Source organism: Epinephelus fuscoguttatus, linkage group LG15 (assembly GCF_011397635.1).
Source record: "Epinephelus fuscoguttatus linkage group LG15, E.fuscoguttatus.final_Chr_v1".
Lineage (NCBI taxonomy): Eukaryota > Metazoa > Chordata > Actinopteri > Perciformes > Serranidae > Epinephelus > Epinephelus fuscoguttatus.
The window spans coordinates 33747657-33770381 of NC_064766.1; the positions used below are offsets into that span (position 1 = coordinate 33747657).

The 22725-nt window shown below is 40.9% G+C and overlaps 3 protein-coding genes across 3 annotated transcripts; 2 read left to right on the top strand and 1 right to left on the bottom strand.

The window, feature by feature from the left end:
* Positions 1-4645, top strand: agxtb (alanine--glyoxylate and serine--pyruvate aminotransferase b). The gene is made up of 11 exons (XM_049598810.1): positions 1-364; positions 791-983; positions 1142-1206; positions 1367-1467; positions 1574-1644; positions 1734-1818; positions 1915-2013; positions 2981-3050; positions 3503-3598; positions 3770-3898; positions 4303-4645. Exons 1-11 carry the CDS (start codon positions 92-94, stop codon positions 4408-4410), a joined length of 1290 nt encoding a protein of 429 aa, XP_049454767.1. The 5' UTR covers positions 1-91; the 3' UTR covers positions 4411-4645.
* A 96-nt stretch (positions 4646-4741) lies between these two features.
* thap4 (THAP domain containing 4) lies at positions 4742-9592 on the top strand. Its single transcript, XM_049598813.1, has 5 exons — positions 4742-4916; positions 6652-6811; positions 6970-7079; positions 8237-8340; positions 8531-9592. The coding sequence occupies exons 1-5, from the start codon at positions 4892-4894 to the stop codon at positions 8645-8647; spliced, it is 516 nt and encodes a 171-aa protein (XP_049454770.1). The 5' UTR covers positions 4742-4891; the 3' UTR covers positions 8648-9592.
* A 1487-nt stretch (positions 9593-11079) lies between these two features.
* bokb (BCL2 family apoptosis regulator BOK b) lies at positions 11080-22725 on the bottom strand. The gene is made up of 5 exons (XM_049598818.1): positions 22438-22725; positions 21586-21926; positions 19821-19949; positions 15541-15704; positions 11080-12136 (listed from the first exon to the last, which is right to left on the bottom strand). The coding sequence occupies exons 2-5, from the start codon at positions 21806-21808 to the stop codon at positions 12011-12013; spliced, it is 642 nt and encodes a 213-aa protein (XP_049454775.1). The 5' UTR covers positions 21809-21926; positions 22438-22725; the 3' UTR covers positions 11080-12010.

The window sequence follows — 22725 nt, forward strand, 5'->3', positions numbered from 1 at the left end:
ACCTAAAACTCACAGTCAGGTTCAGTCTCTCCGCCTGTCGGTGGTGATCCCAGTCGGTGCAGGCTTCTCAGGAACCAGGACACCAGCCGTGATGCAGCGGGCTTTGTTCAGCCGGAGCGCGCTGCTCGCCCAGCAGGCAGCAACGGCACTTGACAGTCCGCTGGCCGCAAGGAGCGCGCCTCTGCTGCAGCGACTGGACCGCTCCATGTCCTCCGTCACCATCCCGCCGCCAGCGTGCATGCTCCGGCCGCTGGAGGCTCCACTGCGTTACCTGTTCGGACCGGGACCCTCAAATGTTCCTCCACGTATCTTAGCTGCACAGGGCAGGCCGATCATTGGTCACCTGCACCCAGAAATGTATGAGGTAAACGCTTTATTTGAAACTCAGAAATACTGAGTTGTATGTTCAAATCTATTTACTTTAAGGTAAAAAAAAAATGTGAATGCTGTGTTTACTCAAATATTGAACTTGAGTACAACTTGGAGACGCAGGTGTCTTGTGGTTGGATTAGGCAAAACTTGGAATACACAACTATTACTTTAGCAGTTTGGAGCAGTATCAAAACATTTTAACTTCAATTTTAGTTTTATCAGCCTGAATTCATTTAAACGTTTGTTGTGATACACCAACAATTCCATTTTCTGTCTTTTTCAGATTTCTTTATAAACCAAACACTAAGACTTGTGCGTAATTACGCACAAGCTACACGCTTAGTGAAATTACTGGAAGTTCTTAGTCTACCTAAAAAATCAGGCTGAAAGTGGTTTGCTGTTTCACTGTGTGTTTTAGATCATGAATGACATCAAGCGAGGGATCCAGTACGTCTTTCAGACAGAGAACAACATGACCATAGCTATGAGTGGATCGGGGCACGCGGCCATGGAGTGTGCAGTGTTCAATACGGTGGAGCCCGGAGAGAGCGTGGTCATTGCCATCAACGGAATCTGGGGAGAGCGCGTTGCAGAAATAGCAGAGAGAATGGGTACGGTCTTTACGCACGGTTTTACGCACGCATCCATAGGGGCCTCCAAAGAAGATACACAACTACCTTTACACTGACTGTGTATTCATTCTATCTATCTATCTATCTATCTATCTATCTATCTATCTATCTATCTATCTGTCTATCTATCTATCTAGGTGCCAATGTACATAGAATGGTAAAAGCACCCGGTGGATATTTCAGCAATAAAGAAATTGAACAGGTAGGCTCGATGTCTCTGAAGCAGCCTTTAACCTACTAAAGCTACAATAGACAACAGTTAAAACATTCAAACCAAATATACAACTGACAAACAATCAGTTCACTGTCGACGACAGGAACCCAGTGTGATTAAGCTTCTTTTTACAATTGTCTTTCTATAGGCCATAGAAAAACACAAGCCTGTCCTGTTTTTCCTCACACACGGAGAGTCCTCTGCTGGCCTCTGTCACCCAGTCGATGGCATTGGAGACATCTGCGAAAAGTGAGCTTCCTACTGCATTTGCCTCACACCCTGCCTACAAAACAGTTTCATATATTACCAAATATAAAGTTATAGTTCTCACCGCTCACTGTTATATCACCTGCAGACATAACTGTCTCTTCCTGGTGGACACAGTCGCATCTCTTGGTGCAGCACCAATTTTTATGGACAAGCAAAGTAAGACAATGATTAACAAAGGATTAAATTCTGTTACCGGCTACCATGTGCCTGCTTGTGATATAATGCGCCTCTCCGTGCATTCCCAGATATTGACATCCTGTACAGTGGTTCTCAGAAGGCTCTGAATGCACCTCCTGGTACAGCACCCATCTCCTTTAATGACAGAGCATGGTGAGGAGGGACTTTCTGATTGTCCATATATGAGTCATACAGAGACCAAAAGTATTTGAACCAAGCATCTCTTTGTTTTTCTGTTACCCCTCACAGCCACAAGATGTTTAACAGGAAAACAAAACCAGTATCCTACCTCTTTGATATGACACATTTGTCCAACTACTGGGGTTGTGATGGTCAACCAGCCAGAGTGTAAGTCCACCACAGTCAACTGATTACATCCTTATTCTCTTCATACCACCTAAACCTTACTTCACCTCTGTTAGAATGACAAAATATTCCTTTTTTTATTATTTTAATTATTCTTTAAAGGAGCAGTGTGTAGGATTTAGTGGCATCTAGTGGTGAGGACTGCAGATTACAACCAGCTGAAACTTCTCCTGTGTGCTAAGCGTAGACTCCCAGTTAGGATTCCTAAAATGTTTATTGCTCAGGAGGTTTTTACCAGGCGCTTTATTATCCGAAGTGTTTTTCCGACACTGCTCTGCATGGAAGGGCTGCTAACTATGGTGACTGATGCGAAAATGTGAATGGATCTGTCTAGTCAGTATTTGGTTTGTCTGTACCGGGCTACTGTAGAAACATAGCGGTGCAACATGGTCAACCCGGTCTCACTCCAAAGTTGCCGAAATCCGGCGCTTGGGCAGTAACTTGCGGCACCAGACGCTGACGAAAAAAGCTGTCCTGTAATGTCGGCCGGTCATTATTATGGTTTAACAATGGTCAGCTACGTCAGGGAGATATGCAGCTGGATGAGAACGAAAGTTAAGGCGGCCAAAGTCTGAGTAGGGCAGATGGGAGCAGTGGTGGATGGGTCCAACAAACACCAGGGTATTTTTGACATCATATCTGGACGTGTAAAGTCCATGACCAAACGTCGATATGTGATGAGGCTGGAGTGAGAATATGTAGGCATGGTGGACTCCATGGATGAGGACCTATGTAGATATAAACGGCTCATTCCTAATGTAATGAGACACAACGATTCTTATTTTAAGGTGATTATACACTAAAGGAAACCTGCTTATTGTATTATATTAAATTTCTACCAATATATCTTCCTAAATTCTGCACACTGGACCTTTAAACTATGGAAAAACTTTGAATTTTAGGAGTGTCATCGTGCTGGATATTTAATCACGTGTGCTGCGGGTTTCAGATATCACCACACTGGTCCAGTGTCTGGATTCTTCGCCCTGAGAGAGGGTCTGGCAATTGTTGCTGAGAAGGTAAAGAGCAATTTCACCACTTTTTGTAGCTACAGAAAAACATAACAACTTTCAGCGTATCTGTAATATATATATATACAGTTATTCAAATGTACAGTATGCTTGCTAAAACCTTTTTAATGCCAGTTTGGTACAAATTGTGGGGCCATGTGGGAGTCTACCAGGCTCTTGAATTTCATTTATTTTATTTTATTTTATCTAATTTTATTATCTTATTATGCCAGTCACTTTTTTGGCAAAAATATGATGTAATATACTATAATATCTAAAGTGATACCATTACATCTAAAGTGAAGGCAAAGCAGTGTTTTCATTTTGCTATGAAATGAACACAGCTTTTAGAGTTTGCCTCTAAAAGTGCAGTAGATTTGAGATGGCAGTGTTGGCACAGGCCCCCTTTTAACATCTTGTTTGATTCTCACGTACCTCCATCGATCTCTGTCTCCCTCTAGGGGCTTGAAGAGTCCTGGAGGAAACACAAAGAGGTGGCAGCCTATCTGTACAGAGGACTGGAGGACTTGGGCCTGAAGCTCTTCATCCCTGAACGGGTGAGATAGACATGTAAAACAACATGGGGGGTGTTTTCTGATGAGGGACAACAAAGAGCTTATCAGGAAGAAACAAAAGGGATAAAAAACACTGAAGAAGAATATATCATATCTCTTACAGAGTTGACAGCACTGTGTTGCCCTGTAGTCATTTTGTGTCATGTCCTTCAGGACCTGAGGCTTCCCTCTGTCACCACCATTGCCATCCCTGAAGGCTACAACTGGAGGGAGCTGCTGGCCTACATAATGAAACACCACCAGATGGAGATGACCGGAGGCCTGGGCCCTTCCATTGGCATGGTGAGTTACTGCTGGTATTTCAACCCTATATATGGTGGACAAATTTATGCCTTTAACATTGTGGTCAGGGTCATCAGCTGACCTTTATTGTCGCTATTCGAGGTGTGACCACCAGTCTCAGTATCTCAGCAGCAGTGGGTGACGCTCTAAAAACGGCATTATTTCCCCTAAAATAGTAACAAAGGGAGATAGTCCTAGATAGAATAATGTGCTCCCATGAGAAATGAAAGCCACCTTTATTCCCACTGAAAAAAAAACCTCGTCTCAAATGAACTAAACATCCAATTTCAACAGTTAAAACAAGAGCATTGTCATCAGTCTGGTGTCTTTACAGCTTTCTGAATCATGCTGCTGAGTCACTGCCGGCTCTGATGCACTGTACTTTCCACCTCTCTTCTCATTAGGTGATGAGAATCGGTTTGATGGGATACAACTGCGAGAAGAGGAATGCTGACATGGCACTGCACGCCCTGGCAGACGCTCTCAAGAACTGCAAAAAAAGCAAAGCTTAAAATTCCCTGACCACTCACCCTGCACTCTTTGATTAGGGAATAAAAAGTAAACATTCAGTGTACCCAACATGCTGGACACCTGGAACGGTGCATAAAGTTCAGGGATGTTTCTGTGCTTTTTACTGCAGATATTTTATAAAACACAGGTTTGGAAATAAAGGAGGAGCCATATTATCATGTAGTCCATGCTGAGTGCACTGGAAGATGTCAATAAAGTGTGCTTTAATTTATCAAACACTTGTCCTGTCTCAGTGTGTAGTAACAATAAGAAGAATGGTTTCAGAGAGAGCTCCAGAAGTCTTTAAACGTGCCTGGCTATTTGAACTACATTTCCCATGATTCCCTACTGTGATGGCTGTCTGTAAAAGTGCGTCACAGTAGTTCAACGCTGTTGCAGTTTAATTACCATTACGTGACGTTTAATCTAACTTCTGCCTGATTTTATGCGTTTATACCCGCTTGAAAGAAGTCTGGATTATTAATGGCGTGTCCTGTAAACCACACAGGTACGATATGTTTTAAATAAAGCACAAATATTGAATTAATGTCAACGGTGCCAGCTAGAATGTTGCAGTGATCACAGGCTAACTTATGCGAACGTTAATTTCAGTATTTGTTAGCTTTTGGCTAAGTTCATGACAGAAAAGTATCAAAGCGCAAGCGTAAAATGTGTCCTAGAGTTTGTAGCCCTTTTTATATCCAACTTTAGCCTGTCGTTGACTGTGTGGGATTTTAATTTCACGTTAGCTTCGAAAACGACAGTAGCTAGCTTTAGCTTCCGAAAACTGTAACTGTAACCACCGGCAGACTGAACTATGTGTATGCTGTGACTTTTCAGTGTCAAAGTGCTCATGATGTGACCTGCAAATCGACACTGAAAGGATGCTGTGATAAGTGCGTCGTCTTTGGAAAGATTAATGTTTGTATGAGCGCGATGGAACAGTCACCTTCCCCTCTGTTTGACAGAGTTGTCTTCTTCTGGTGTCTGCAAAACCTCGACCAAACCGTGGCACTACTGCCACCTACTGTTAAAGGCGAGGATAGCAACCAGTGTATTTTGACTTTAGACTCTCCCTGCTGCATAAATAGTGTTTATACTATATAATAAAAATGCTTTTGGAAGTGTGTGTGTGTGTGTGTGTGTGTGTGTGTGTGTGTGTGTGTGTGTGTGTGTGTGCGTGCACGCACTTAGTAGCACCAGACTATTAAAAGTAAAAAGTAAATGATAAACTCAATACTCAACTTACTTCGCCCGGAGGCCACTTTTGCAAGCTGACAGGAGGCCAGAGGCCAGTTAATAACCTAAATAAACAATAATTAATATATAAATAACTAGCCCACAACTCTCTGTCTCTCTTTTTGTAGAAACAAGTTTTATTTGGATGTTTTCTTATTTACTCTGGCACCTCATTTACATTAAAAGTAGCTACAAAAAAGTGTAAATCCATTTATTTTCATTGTACATTTGAAAATGTTCAGAAGGACACCCAGCACTGTGGACCATATTTGGCCACAAGCTGAGTACCATTGTGATAAACTCTAATAACCATGAGATTTACAGTTATAGTCAGAATACAATACAATACAATACGTTTACAATATATATATGTATATATATATATATATATATATATATATATATATATATATTTATTTACGTTTATGTTTGTTAATAATTCCTGTTTATTTAACTATATATTTGTTAATACTATTGTTTAAATTTGTTATATTTTCACGTATTTTCCTCTCTTGCAAGGAGCACCTGTAACATAAATAATTTCCCCTCGGGGATCAGTAAAGTATTTCTGATTCTGATTCTGATTCTGAATACAATGAAGAAGAAAAAAGTAGAAACTACATTTAGGAGATGAATAAAAGATGATAATAATAAGAAGAAACTTTCTTTATAAAGCACTTTTCAAAACAAAGTTACAATGTGCTTTACATGGTTGATCCAGGATTTACAACTTTATCTGTCACATGATTTAATAAGATAAAATAAACTTTATCTCTTTGGAAATTCACATGTATTTCTGTTTACTGGTATTTAATCCAAATGAAATAAAATGATCTCTTCCTTGATAGGATATTCAAACTTCCTGTTAATTTTTAGTAATATAAGTATGTTCACTATATTTCTTGGTATTGGAACAAATTTGTTGTATCACCCATCACAGCCTCATATGAAAAAAAATATTTTGTTTTCATGGTAATGCAGCAAAAACTGTTTGTGTGTTTTAGCGTCAGTGGAGCTGAACCCAGCCATCCTCCCTCTAGACTGGCTCCTAGGTACCTGGGTGTCAGATGAACCTGGAGAGGGCTGTTTTCCCTCCATAAAACCTTTCCGCTACATAGAGACACTGACCTTCAGCCATGTGGGACAACCAGTCATCAACTTCATGTAGGTTACTCTGTTAATAATGAGACTTTAATGATTAACACCAGGATGAAAACTGTGTTTTGATGCCCTCTGTGATTTAAAGTTCCAAGCTTGTTTTACTTACTGACATTACACCCACCAATCTTCAGCTGATTCCTCGCTGTTACTGTGTTTGACAGGTTCAATGCCTTCCATGCAGAGACCAAGAAGCCTATGCACAGAGAGTGTGGCTTCATTCGAATGCAGCCGGGAGCCAACAAAGTGGCGTTCATCATTGCACAAAACTCAGGTAATTACATCCATGCCACATACACAGCCGGGCTCCTGCCTATATTTCTGAACTGTGCCGTACTTTTGAGCGTATCATTCTAGATGTGCAGAGGCTGGGTATGCAAAGGATTTTCTGAGGGAATCAGAAGCTCAATGTGAATGTACAATATGTATTTTGCATTGCTCATTTTAGGTGTGGCTCAGGGCCATCATGAAAGCACATTCCAGACAAACATGATACAGAAACAGGAACACATGGCAAATACACACCTCTTTATTGTTTGTTTGTCTTAGTTTTTCTGTCTTTCACTGTGAAATTTGAGTAATGAACTATCAAATGAGTGAAATCAATGTTTGTAACAGACACAAGTAACACAGTACAGCGTGCAGTGAAATTATTGCAGCTCCAGAAACAACTATTGGGTAGAGAAAATATAATAAAATACGATGGAATAAAATACGTTAAAGTACAAAAACACAAATGTGAACAACAAAACAATTCAACAGCATGTTTCAGACAGTAGAAATAGGAAACAGTGATACAATAAAACAGAATGAGTTTCTGAATAATTGAAACAACATAACTGTCACAAAATGACATATACAATGAGTGACAGGTGAGTTATAAATTATGTGTAGTGAGTTATGGATGTGATTCAGGGCCTGGATCAGAGGAGAAACTCTTCCTCCTCCTCCTCCTCTTCTCTGTTTTGGACTTGAGGCAGCAGTAACGCCTCCCTGACCACAGCAGAGAGAAGAGTCTGTTGTTGGTGAATTATTTTCATAGTCGATTTACATTGACTGTGGTAACATGGAAACAAATAACCCATTTATGAAGCTTATCTCAGGTATGATCATATGAATGGATATGGTGTTTTCACGCGCACAGAGAAACTGGGTTATTTAAATGCCCCGTATACATCCTGGTTTCTTTCAGAGCGCTCCAGCTAGTGTGTTCAGGTTTCTCATTAATGGAATATAGTGTTTCTATGTTCACATTAACAGGATACTCCAAAAACCAAAAATCAGAAATGAGTTATTCATGTCCTTGTAAACGCACTCATTGTTTGTACAATTGAGGACCTTGTTGCCTGGAGGAAATCTAATTTGTTTGTTACCAGTATAAGATTGTCTACACAGACATGTTTTGAGTCCAGTGTGTCTGTGTGTGTGCAGGTCTGGTGGAGATTGAGGAGGGAGAGCTGACAGCGCAGCAGCTGAACCTGCAGAGCCAGGCTCTGGCCAGAATCTCTTTTGCCAAGGAGCCATTTGTACAGAAGGTAAAACTGATTCTCTGACAGCACTCATGTTAATATTAACGGCTTCATTTATTCACTAAAATCAAATCTGTTGTTGTGTGACTGCCCACACAGTCCACCGAGCATCAACACAACTTATTTCAATCCATAAAATAACTTTTTTTGCTTCCTTTTGTGCCGCTGACCTCGCCCGCTCTCTTCCGTCTTTCAGATTACCAGAGTGTTTCAGCTCCGACCAGATGGGAGGCTGGAGCAGACAGTTTCCATGGCAACAGACAACCAGCCACTGATGCAGCACTTGCACATCACCTACCGCCGGTCATCTTGACCCAACAGGCTGCTTCTATTACACAGAAATACTTTGGTCAGGAAAGATAAACGTCGCTTAAAAATGAGGGGGCTTGAGAAATAATCACGGTTTACTCAGATAATTCTATAAACAGTTTGATTCATGGTGTACATTAATACATTACATACCGTAATGACTGGGCATGGTTTAGGCACTACAGGGAGAAAGATGTAGAGTTAATGTTTCTGTCAAATTAAAAATTTAAAAGGCCCTGTGGAGCTTTATTGGAAACAAACAACAGCTGTTTTTACAGTCTGCGTTACTCAACAAAATGCACTGTGTGTCTTGAGGTTTAAAAAAAAATGTAGCAAGTGCATTTCCTTCCTCAAAGAACAAAGGATTTTACATTTTGTATTATTTAATAGCAATCAGTCTTCTTTGGTGCTGCCTTTGCTGGCATGTTGCCGTATATCTCGGTGCATTACCACCTGTAGATCAGTGGAACAGAGTGAAACAGTTAAAGATCTGACACTCCACAGGAAACCTTTAATCTACCAGAATAAAGATTTCATATTGCACTTTATGGCCTTGGCTGAGAATGAGTGCTTGCACTATCGTTATATTTATCGTCCAGATATTTATTATTGTAGCTGGAAAGCTTATAAAGCACTGATGATTTAATGGTGAGCACACTGTCTTCTTACCTTCAACTTTTATTGCACTATTTTAAGATTGAAAGCTAAAGTTACTGCTGTCCTTCTGGAGCCAATGAGCAGTGTTTTGAGTGTAAAATTTAGAGAGATGTTCTAGAACTGAATGTATGATTATGTTATAGATGGTTTAAGCCTGTAAACATGACCCTTTGAGATTCAGAGGTTTATTTGTGTTTCAGGTTGTCCAAGTTTGGTTTATGTCTTTCAGTGGACAGGTTTGTATACATGTTGCTTCTATGCAGGCTGCACTAAATAAAATAATGATATTGCATCTGTATTGTTGAATTTGTCTTCATTTATTTTAATATCTTATGTTTATAAGCGTGTTCTGTCCTTGTGGATTTAAAGGGAAACACATATTTTTGATTGGACCCTATTTTCACATGTTTCTGTGTCTAAGTGACTAACAGAGACAACGGATTTTTAAAATAGGCATAAATTTGAGAGAGACCGCTGCAGCCAAAGGGGCGAAACAGACTGCAGTGTAACCTCCTCTGGGAATCGTGCACCATCAGTTCACATCCAATAAAAGTGCATATTTTTACTACTAACAGGCTCAGATTGTTATTCTAAGAGTCTGACAACATTACAGAAAGGAACCAACAGAGAAATGTTTTACCTTTTGATGGTTTGTTTCCAATTGTGATCAAGTCTCGCTCAAGTCTTGTTCTCTTTCAGAGATTTCAGGGGGTTCAGTTACCACCTCGTTTAGTTATTATATTGAGCATAGTTACGTTATGTTGACCTCTTTTGCATGCCCAGTTGTTCTGTTCTTGGTTTGTAATTTTTTCATGCATTTTTGGGGTTTGTCAACAACTCCTGTGTCCTTGTTGCCTCACTGCTTGGTCCCTAACAGTTTGGAAAAAATGTCATTCCTCTGTAGTGTCCTGTGTAATGTTGTCAGATACTTGAAATAATTTGAGCCCGTCAGTGGCAAAAACAAACATTTTTAATGGATGTAACTTGACGGTGCATAATTGCCCAAAGCATTACGGTGCAGCCTGTTTCTCCACTTGCGGCTGCAGCGCACTCTCTCAATACTGGACCAGTTTTTAAAAAAATTGTTTTCATTGGTCACTTCGACAACACAAAAAACCCCCATGAAAATAGGGTCCAGGTTTTTAAAAAAGTGAGTGTTCAACATGAATGATATTCGAAGCTTCCCCGAGACACCTGATATGAACACCACTGATTATATTCTTTGCTTAAACCCGTCACACAAACTTTGGGTACTCACCACCTATGATAGGTAAGCGGACATCAGTCGCCCCTCTCGACAAAATCAGTATGTCTGGGAACAAGATTTAAACACTTCATTGTCGCACAGGGAAACTTTAACCTCAATCCCAGACAGGCAGCTCTAATCAGATGGAGGGTTGCTGCCCAGTGGTTAAAGGACATTATGTCCTGCCTTCATCTTGAAAATATGCCCTACTCAATTTGTAACTCAGATAAAAATTCAAAAAGGTTTAGGACTCCTTTCTGAAATACTTCCAAGATTTTGTGTTTGTTTCTTGTTCTTGCTTTCGGTCAGTGTACAATCTGATGAAGTGCCCCATTATTCTGAACCTGCCTTTTACATAGGCATCTCTCCCCCTCTCTTTTAACACTAGCCTCGCTTTCAGCTCATCTGTCATTCTTTGTACTATTCAGGAGATGGAGAATTTGGATGGAAGATGGAGAGAGAGATTTTTTGCCTTAATTATGGAGGAGACAGTGAATGGAGTATGGTAAAATAATCAATATAAGAAGCATGTGTGAAGATTTAAAGTTTATTATGGATTAAAAAAAACATTCAGACACACATTTATAAATTAACACTGTGAAAGTGACAACCATCAAGCATACCACACAATCATCCTGAAGAGCCGTTGTCTTTATACTGCATTGGCTTCAAATGTTAAAGTCATAATCAGAATACAAAAAAATAAAATCATAAATAAAACTATTTACAGATTTTTTTAAAAAAAGGAAAAAAATTTCACCAAAATATGCGACTATAGAACGTACCATTCTTCTGTCCTTAAGTTCTTTGGCCAAAAATGAGACTCAACATTTCTTGGTCAGTGGTGTTTAAAGCTGCAGCAGAAAGTTTAATCATATTTAGGAAGAGACACTGCTTGTGCTTTGGTGAAGTACAATAGCGTGAATCAAACCTAAAGAAGTAAAAGCAGGTGATATCAGTCCTTCGCTGACTGAACACTCATAAGACCCAGCCAGCTTTCATTACATTCACGACTTTCACCTTCTTTGCTCCTTCAGGTATATTTTCTGAGACAAACATCACATCACACAGTTCATCTCAGGAGTGCAAGCGACCTCACATTCAACCTGAACACCATCACACATCACAGTTACATCACTGGAGAAGCCTGGTTTACTGCACCGGTGTAAGCAGTGTGAGAGTATGCAGAAGACGTGGAGTGACACAAACGTGTTTCGTTGCCATTTATGCTTTTAAATATCAATGTGACTACACTTTTGATGAAGGGTAATCACTTATCTGACACTGAGATACCACAAACACGATGCTGACGAAACATTTGTCGATGGTCATTCAGCGACAGACGGATATCTGCAGGCAGGCACAGCGACCATCTCCACTCCATCGATTATTGACAAGTCTGAGAATTCAATCTCGTGTTAATCAGTGATGATGACGACTCCTGTGCGCTCGGCCTCTGTTGACTCATGGTTCCTTCATGATGTAGATGTACATTGTAGTGAGGAAGTATTTCAGGGACTCGATGGCAGAAGACAGCCAGTGGTGCTCGGGGGTGAGGTCCTTCTTCACCACACATTTTGTGATCTCCACCTGATAAAAAGAAAATAAGTATTAAGTAGTATTAACCTTAAAGGGGACCTACTATACTCATATTCAGGGTATCTACGACAACATGTTTACATGCCTAAATGATCAAGAATCACTTTATTTTCCTCATACTGTCTGCTGGAACACCTCTGTTAACCCTCTGTGTGAGACGCTTTGTTTTAGTGCCTGGGTGTTTCTCAGAGTCAAGGAGGGATCCTTAAATGGCTAAATTTCAAGGATGCTACGTCATCAAATCCTGCCTCAGGACTGTTCCAGTGTAAATGATCCTTCAAATTCTAGTCCTTCCCTTAGAGAATTTCCAAGGATCCTCACCAGGTATAAGAAGGTGGGGGCCTCTTCAATGAAACGTGTGTCAGTGGAGCTCAGCAGGATTTAGATAACTGTGTCATTCATTTGACTGCGGAAGTTTTTAATCATGCAAGTATAAAAAATATTGACAGAGGCCTCATAATTTACACTTATCAATGTGTCCACTGCCAAATAATGAGCTTTATAAAATAATGTGATTTAGAAAAAACATAAAAGTTTTAAAATTATTCCTTTACAGCAGTGAAGGAGCGCTAAATGTCCATGCCCCATTTTACATTATTCCTACAGTCATGTGACTCAGAAAATACTGCTTACATCTGTTCAAATTGTACAGTAACATTAGAGAGTGCCTGGATGATCACAGTACCCTGAAACTCCTCCAGTCCATTGAGGGTTAATGACGCACACCTGAGAGCACTCGCTAGCTTTTTCCAAAGTGCATTGCCATTGTAGCCAAGAATTGACTTTAAGTGAGTATAGCGGCACTTTCTACTGTGACAAATCACCAATAAAAGCTACTAAAACCAGAATCTTCACAAGTTCCAGCAGGAATATGATCCAAAATCAGGGAGAAATTAACAACATGAGCAACCAAGATTACGTTTCCCTGATGTTAACGTGTAGCTACATGTTGCAGTGTAGGCCATGTAATGTGCCTGCAGCAGATGACCACATAAAGAAATCTGTCACGAGCTGATTTCAGTTCGTCTCAAAAGTAGAAAAAAAATTGTTGGCGACAGAGCATTCAGAACAGTCTGAGGCCTGACGGGTTTGCTCAAAGGGATTACTTTTACATATGTTTACCTCATTATTTGTAAAAAAAAAAAATAATAATAATAATAGGTCACCTTTAATAGATTTTTTAGCCAAGTACAAATATAATTCAAGGAAAGAGGTTGCAGTGTTCAGGGGGAAAAGGCGTTCAGGAAAAAGACAGCACTACAGTGTATATGTTTACCATGTTCACCATCTTACAGGGTGTCTACAGGTATAAACCAGTTACATTTCAGACCTATTAATACCACTTTAATTGAAATTAAAGACTAAATTTGCAATGGAAATGCACACCAAAAGTGAAAATATACTTTTTCCAAGTAATCACATTGATGTCAGTTCAAAAAAGCCCCAGCTCTGCATGTGCAATCCCACCGCCCTGATCCCCACTTTAGCACACTTGAAACACCTTTGACATATGGTACAGTTTGCTCCATGCACTGGCTTTAATCACCACGAGTAATTGTTGTTATGCTTTTAAGCTTTTTGTCCTTTCACTTGCATTTTCCCATTTTTCATATGTTGCAAGGTCCTAGTTTAAACATGAAGACTTATTATGTGATCTAAGTGCATTGAAGGGACAAAAATAGGGGCATTGCACACATACAGGTGTTGTGTCGAGTCTGGTACCCCGTCGGATACTGTTTCTCTCCTGTTAAAACTATGTATCATATATGAATGCACCCACCCAGTGTTTGCATGCTCTGGACTCTGTATCATGGTGCATTGAGATTTATTACAACTGCAAGCCACTAACTTGTCACTCTATCCTGTATGTTTGGGTTGGCATTCTCTTGTTTACAAAGCTCCTCTACTTCCAGCATATTTATGTGTGTGCATTAAGCAAAAAATTGAAAATGGCTCTGCTCTGCGTTCACAGAACATGTTTTTATTGTCTGTACCGAGGGTATGCACAGTGTTTGGTAAGCGAGCATTTATGTATGCAGCTCCTCATATGTGGAATCTTCTGCAGGGGACTTAAAGTTACACTCATTGGTTCCTCTCGGCTGTTTCAAAGCACTGTTGCAGGATTTTTTTTTTTTTTATATATATATTTTTTTTGGGGGCATTTTGCCTTTAATGGACAGGACAGGTAAGCATGAAGGGGGGAGAGAGAGAGAAGGGGGGATGACATGCAGCAAAGGGCCACAGGCTGGATTCGAACCCGGGCCGCTGCGGCAACAGCCTTGTACATGGGGCGCCTGCTCTACCACTAAGCCACCGACGCCCCAGTTGCAGGATTTTTATACACAACCCTTGATATGCCAATGTTAACGGCGTGCCTTAGCTGGTGTTTGTATTCATATGTAATTCATTTGTATATATATTAATAGACTTCTTGGCTTTTCTTTGTAGTAATCTTATTTCGTGTTATATATTGCTTGTTTTAGAGCTTTACATTTTTATTCTGTATTTTTGTTCTATGTTGTCTGTCTGTAATTTATGTTGCTGACAACTTAATACTTTTACAAAGCCCTTTATTAATAAATTAATAAAAAGACTTTATGGACCCTCGGCCCCTGTCTTAGTTTAGTGGGTTAGCATGCTAGCATTTGATTATTACCTCTAAACACAGAAGTACAACTGAGGCTGATGGGAAAGGCATTAGTTCTGCAAGTATTTATTCATAAACCAATACATTTGGTGGATTTTAAATGTTTACCTGATGGTGGTTAAAGTTTTTAAAGGTTTTCTGAGGTGGACATGAATGTCTGTACCTAAGTTTTTTCTTTCCCCCTTTTTTAATAACTGGGGTGCACCATTTTTATGGCTTTGCTTTGAGGAAACAAACTCATTCCTAGTACAGTATGTCTTACTGCCATTTTAAAAATCTTATTTTATCTTATTTCAGCAGAGCAAGCACCTAAAAATACATTCTTTTCTCTCTTTTCACCAAGAGAGGGCCACAGAAACTAACATTCAATCAGATGAGCCAACAGGAAGCAACACTATGTTTGGAAGTGCTCAGTTTTCAGAATCATCTGAGCCTTTCTGAGCAAGCTTCAGATTTTATGCAACTTCCCTCTGACTATCAGAGCTTATGAAAGCAAACTGCGCTCATATCAATAAACAAGATAACACAATTAGTCATCGAGCTACAACAAAAGCAACACAGAAGACCAGAATGTTTCTGGTTTTTATCCCCAGAGGAACTAGATGCAAGCACTGTTTTTCCCCCTCTTGCTGTTTCAAATGTCAGCTCAGTAACACTGACCATACTGCAGCATTATTCATCGAGAAATCAGATAAAAAATTTAGATGAGAAACATTATTTAGTTAGTTAGAGTCAAAATGTTACTCACCCATCCTCCTCGTCTCTTCAGCCAGGGGACCAGAAACTTGCGGACAAACTGACCCAGACTGTCGACCAAGATGTGAACAGAGGATGGATGACCCTGTCTGACACAATCCACTGCCAGGGCTCCGGCTACTGCATACATGGACACCACCTTGCCCCATGTTATACCTACAGGAAAACAGACATCACTGGGTTATGTTTCATGTCTTTATTTATGTCTGTGGATAGATGTGGATAAGCCTGGTTGCTCATCATTAATGTATTGTGTCTGGAAGGGATCTTTATGCCTCAGCAATTCGAGCTGATATCGATTTAGTCTCGCAGCCACAGAGCAGTTGTTTGATAAGTGAGAGGCAAAAATATCACACTTTATCCAAAACGCAGATTCAGTCCTCCACGGTGGCAGAATTTCCTGCCTGGAATCGATAAACCACCACATTTATCTCAACATTAACGCTCCTTTTCCTGTTCTCATGGGTGCTAATCTCAGTCAGCACCAAGCATCGACACCTATCTCCTCTATGGTTTCCCTGTTACATATTCTGTGACCTGACACGGAGCATGTGGGGCAGTCAGCGGACCTTGTACTGAAATAAACTGTAAATACTAGGTTTAAGTCAACAAACCAGTGCGTTTGAGTTAATGTAGCTGATAAGACGTATTACCGTGCCAGCTATAAATTAAGGAGGGGAAGATTGTGTTGCTTTGCCTGGAGGTGTGTGACGCACTTTCTATTGTGAGGAGATCGACAAGTTCAGAAAATGATTTTGCATTCACCACTACGAAGCAAATGAGAGTCACGAAGCTAAAAAAGGAAACATCTTTGTCCTCCCTTCCACCTAAACAATCCGGGCTGATAACTAATGGCATGCAGCCATTTCTAGGTTCAGTTTCCAGGGCAGCGGGGTCTGTTATAACGACCGTCAGTGATGCAGTGCAGGGCCTAATGGCATTAGCCTCCTTTGGCCGGCCAACATTGTTATGGCTGACCTACAGTGTCTGACTGTGGCTATAAGGGGATAGAGCGAGCTCTGGGTAAGCTTAAATGAGATAACTGTCCACGGAAGCTGTCAGAGCACGTCACATCTCACTCCCTACTGAGAAGCAGGCCAAGAATAGAGACAAGATTGTCAGGGATAAAGCTGGAGAAGAGGAGGGCGGAAAGAGGAAGAACAGAAGTGGGAGGCAGGCGAAGATAGATGAAGGAGAGACGTGATTTTACTGAGAGAGACCACAGTACAGATGGTCATTAAACTGCTTCTAAAAAAAATATGTGCTACACTTTATTTGATATTCCATTCCTTTGTTGTCATGTTAAGCACTCGGAGGTGTAACAGCGACTGACAAAAAGTTACACAAGTCATTAAAAAACGAATTCCGGACGGCAGGAAAAACAAACTTAGATGCATTTTTCTATTTATAGCCAGGTTTCAGATCGTCCCAGAAGGCCAGAGCAGCCTGGGTTCACCAGTTTGTTATTCTTCAGGAGGAATCCCACGCTGTTTCCAAAAATTGCATCCTTGTGACGTCTAAACAAGCACAAGTTCGGCCAGAACACAGGCATGAAATTATATTAAGCGAGTCTGTATTTCATCTTTCCTGGAAACATGACAGTTTTTAGCTGTTCGTCACACTGCGGCCAGACCGTTTAATCTATCCCAAGGCTCATACTGAGGACATAATGTCACTCTTTTTATTAGGAGACTTCAAAATGTCAGCTGCTTTGAATAGTGTACAAAGCAGATCTGTTGTCAAGACTTAAAACAAGTCCAAGAGCCAGCACAAACAAGTTCACATCAGACCTAATCTTGCAAAACCAGATTCCTCTCTCAAGAAAACGACTGAACAAAAATACCAAGGAACAATTTAACACGTATTTATTACCTCTTGGTTCAGTTTGTTTTTTTGACAGCGCGATTACGTAAAAACCTCCAGCCCAGTTTTAATCTAACCAATTACATTTTGGAACAGATCCGAGTTACAGCGCGGACAAACAAATTATTTTTCACTTTTCAAGATAACACATTTGGCCTTGGCAAAGGTCTGCGTTCACCAAATGCCCTTCTAGTTCTGTTATTCATTCACAAATTCACTCAGGAAGTTTGGTAAAGTCACTGTATCTCTATACACAAAGACATTTTGGCATGCAGCACAGTTTACCTGATAGCAGGCCAAGTACTACTCGAAATTAGTTCAGCTGAACTTCAGTCACCTTTCATAGAATGCAGCAGCGTATCAGGACAAATATTTAACGTACTAATTTCACACCTTTATCATTCAATAATAAATGATACTCCAACAACTCTCACAGGACTAACGATTTAGGGCCACGCTAGCAGCTCTGTGAAGGCCTTTGCATACTGTCCATTTGTTTCATTTATTAATCCGTCATCTAAAAAATCCGATGTTGTATTGTTGCATTTGTGGCAAAAATTCGCTATACGAGATGAAAAGGAAAGACACATTTGCTCCCTGGCTAGAGCTCCCAGTTGAGTTTGGCATTTTTGCAGTCACCATGTTGTTTTTTTGGAGCCAGACATGACCAAATTTAGACAAGAGGGCAGAGCTGTGGAGGAGGGAGGGGTGGATCTGACAGAACCCGAGGACTACATCATGGTAGGAACTTCTGTTTCCACTGAAGAAGTTCCTGGTACTATTTGGGGGGCAGGAACTACTACAGGAACGTCCTCTCGCTCGGCCCTCTCAACCGCTGTGTCTCCACTGAGAGAGCGGAGTAGGAGGAAGGTTCCTGTAAAGTTACCGGGCTCTGGATGTGATGTAATCGTTGCGCGACCATTTTGACCGGGGCAACGTAGTGGCGTAGGGACGCTGTTAGCTGATAGCGGTGTCTGTAATAACTCAATAAACTCACAAAGTGCCCCGTGAAAAAAATATTTTTCCCAGCAGATGTCTTAGTTACAACATGATTGAGCTAACTGGAGTAGTTTCATTTCGTATCCGACAACGGGAGGCTTTTAACAGATGACGTCCTGATGTTAGCTTTGCTGCTGCTGTTAGCTGTCCCTGTCAGCGGCAGCCACTGATGCTTTCTAGACATTGTGATTTCCCAAAACTGAATAAATACCACACATATCAACACAAAACTGCTTTGCTAGCTCAATCATGTTGTAACTAAGATATCCGCTGGAAAAAATATGTTTTTCACGGACCATTTAGTGAGTTTTTTTACATGGCGGCGGAAGCTATATGAACGAGCTAACCCTCGTCTGCTGAGTTTTAAAAATGCCGGCTATTTTGTTGTTTTCTGTTGACGTCACATTCCGCCTTGAGTATATCCAATCAGCACCAAGTAATCCCCAAGTCCCAGCCAGGACTCAGGGCTGTTCTGAGTACCTACTCCGAGGCAGGGACTTGTTTAGCCCCTGTGAAAGTTCCAGAACTCTGTCCTTCGGGGGTGGTTCCTGCAGTGGAGACACGCACCAACGGCCCCGGCCCCGTAAATTTACCCCGAAGTTCCTGCAGTCGAAACGGGCCTACAGTGGCCAAATGTGGAATTACAACATCCATTTCCGTGGGGCCCAAAAAGACTTTTTCCCATAGACTTACATTGTGAAAGAGACGTCTGTTAATCAGTGGATTTGTCTGAGTGTCACAACCCCCACAAAATGACTTGTTTCACTATCACAATTTGATAACATCCGATAACATTTCTTAATTCAATCACAGCTGCATGATTACATAATTTTTTATTCCCATTCAAGTTAGCGGAGGGCTAAGGTGGAAGTTAGCCACTCAGCTGCCCTAAGTCTCTAGTGTGCTTGCTCCAGGGGCACCACGATCCAGGAGATTTCATACCATGGAAATCGGGCTTTTCTGGCTTCATGTCCCACTAAGCAACTTATATAGGGATGAGCGGGGCCCCACCTGCGACCATGTATCCAGTTTTATTTACATCTATGCTTCTAGTGGCAAAAATCTAAGCTGCTGTCGACCACAATGCCAAACTCATGGCTTCAGAACATAAGTCCACGAACCAAGGGGTGACGTCACAGTGGCTACATCCATTATTTTTAGACAGCTCATGGTTTTAGATAAAGTCTCACTCCACCAACGTGCCATTCACACCCACTCACTCTCGCTGAAAGCACTCAGCCAACTGGAAACTGCGGAGTCACACCTGTTTAATCACAATAATGCCTTCATCAGCACTCTGAGACACTGAAGTGTAAATCACTTCCTGTGCTGGCTGAAGACGTGTTTAGTTTAGACAGAATACAGTGTACTACACCACCATCATCACCACCCTCTGAAACAGCCGTGTACCTGTTGAGAAGATCTCTGTTGCCACGCCGATGAAGGCATCTGAAACCATGTTCTCCATAGCAACAGAGATGTTGAGCTGCCGTGCCACGTTCCTGTACAAACTGGGCTGTATACACTCCAGCTCGTCGCCTGGGTAACAGAGGGAGAGCACAGAGAGAGGCAGAGAGACCGCAGTTTAAAGCAATTATTTAAACGCTCTGGGTTATACAAACTCTTATACAATCCATCCAATTCAAACTATTCACTCTGTTCTGCTGCTGGAGGGTCACTCAGATGCCAGGACGTTAAAGTACAACATGTATATCTCTTAAAAAGCCACTGGGCACTTTGGCTGATGTGTTAAGTGAGTCAAGTCCTCCAGATGTAATCATGTGGATCAAACTGCTCTCGCACACACAGACACATAATCCTTAGCTTACAGTATATAGTGTGTCATGTGGAAACCATTTAAACAGTCAAGTCTCACATTTTCACATGTATCAATTATCTATTCCAGCTCTGTTGAGTCATCTCAGCTCTCAGCCTACTATTATCTAAAAGTAGATTAGCCACTCTGCTTTTTAGACCCAAGAGCAGTGATCATATCACCATCACAAGTCAGCGCACACAGGCCTCCAGCTCACTCACACAAGATAATGAGAACTTGTTGATTACTATGAAGGCAATGAATTGATCAAGCTGTCTTAGATGGGAAAGTGTTTCCTTTCCAGTGTTCAAAACATTAGATTATTCAATTTTGAAGCCTTGAATTTGTGAAGAAAACTTTGTTTTTGTCACGGCCTCCACAGCAAATGGTGAACATATTGATTTATTGATTGGGGACTAGCAGGACTATATCAAAACATCCATTTACAAACTCTCAAACGGCTCATTCTGTGTAATCCAAGTCTGCTCTGTACTTCCCAAACACATGCATTCTGGCTAATTAAAACTGAATTGAAAATGAAACTTATCTACGTCCTCTTCAAAGCCAGACTCTAATACCAAGGGTTTTTAGGGTTTTTGCTGCTGTTAAACGTGGCCCCCCCAGTCGATCAATGAATCACTATGTTTGCCGTTTTCTGTTGAGGCATGCAAGAAAAACATTTTCTTCACAAACTCAACGTAAAGCTGTGAAAAATTAACATACAACTGATCATTTTGCAGGTAAAATAATTCCATGACAACAATTTTTTAAATCTGAAACATGACATTCAGCCCCTGTCCAGACCCCAAAACTTTAATACAATCCCCAAGTGAAATTAAATTTGTTATTGCCATCATTATTACTAATTATGTTATGAATATCTAAATGACCAGGGTCAGAGGACTGAAACTGTGATGCCACATCTACATGTGTGTGATTTTGAAACACACACAATCAACTTCCTTTTAAGGGGATTTGGTTCTAGTAAGTACTGTTAGATAAAATTACCATTTTGCCAAGAGGAAACAAACAACATTAACCACAGTGTTGTCTGACTGAGACATTTGCATCTCTCTCCTTCATTTCCTGTCATCTTTTTACTGCCTATACAAGGTGTGAATGATAAAAAAAATGTATTTAAATGACCCCAAAAATACTTAGAAATAAAGGACTGTACAGCCTTTGCTGGGGTGTGTGCATCTGATCTAGTTAAAAGAATTAGTTCAAAACTAATGTGGCCACTTCATCTTATTTAAGTTATCCTCTCCTTTGAGGTTCAAAGTGTTGAGTGTGTACGCATGCTGCTATAAGATGTAAGTTTGCCCATTTATCTTTTTAAGTTCTTCAGGTTTCTCTTACCAAGACAGAGAAGCACCAGAGACACCTCAGCGAGCGCTGCGTTTGAGGGAGAGAGGTTGAGTTCAGTTTTGGACCATCCCAGGCCATTCTGGTTGAGTCTGGACAGTATGTAGTCCCTGCACAAGGCTTTAGACTGGGACACCAGCTCTTTCTCGGTCAACGATCGGTCAAACACATCCAGGACCTCTGCAGCGAACACAGAGGACCGCCGCAGGACCTCCATGTCCTCCTGCAGGGGATCTGGGTCAGAGAGTGTCTGACCTCTTGGGATCAGCTGTGTTTCAGCGTGTCCTCTTGTAATCCCAGAGGAGCAAAGTTTAACAGAGGAGACAAAATGGCAGCTGTGAGGACAGAAAAAAACCTTATTTAGAGGTGGTTAAAGAGAATTGTTTTAAAGGCTTGGTGTTGAAATGTTTCTCAGACAGACTGGGAGACACTTTTATCAACATGCAAAAAGTAAAGCATCTTGAGTGATTCAGTTCCTGCTGTGACTACATACTTTTTACATTCACAAGGACTCTGGGTGTATATACAGACACTGAGTCTAAATCAGACCAGAAACTTACATAAGAATTTGATGGAGGCGTTATTGTTGTGAGTCACATGGTGGGATAGTCAGGAAGATATTGCTACATTTCTTGGATTATGCAACACCAAGCTGATACCACAAGATGGCACGGGACATATTTTGCTGCTAGGAAGCAACAGTCGTGTCTTGATATGAGATAAAAATCTATAAAGCACATTTTTTCAGTGCAACATTTAATAACCAAATCAAGGAGGTTATTTTAACATCTCAGAATCAATATTCATTAATAATATTGGCTGCTGCATGCAAAGAGCCTCGCTTACCTTCAGCTTTGTTCCCACATCGACATGTCCCCGCTTCTGATATGACAAGTGTGTTTTATCCAATCAATTAAGCAGAAAAAAACCCTTTCAAACCAGCTCTCAGTGTTGTTTCTGAGTCAAAAGAGTCCGAAAGTCGCAGGAGAACAGCTCGTCTGCTCTCAGGAGAAATTCTTTCAGATAATTAAGATACCACTGAGCCAAGTTCTGCCTCAGGTCTCATTCCTGGAAGCTCATGCGCCGCTCGGTTCACTTGTTTCTCCGGCAAGCAGCGACTGACTGAAGTGAGGG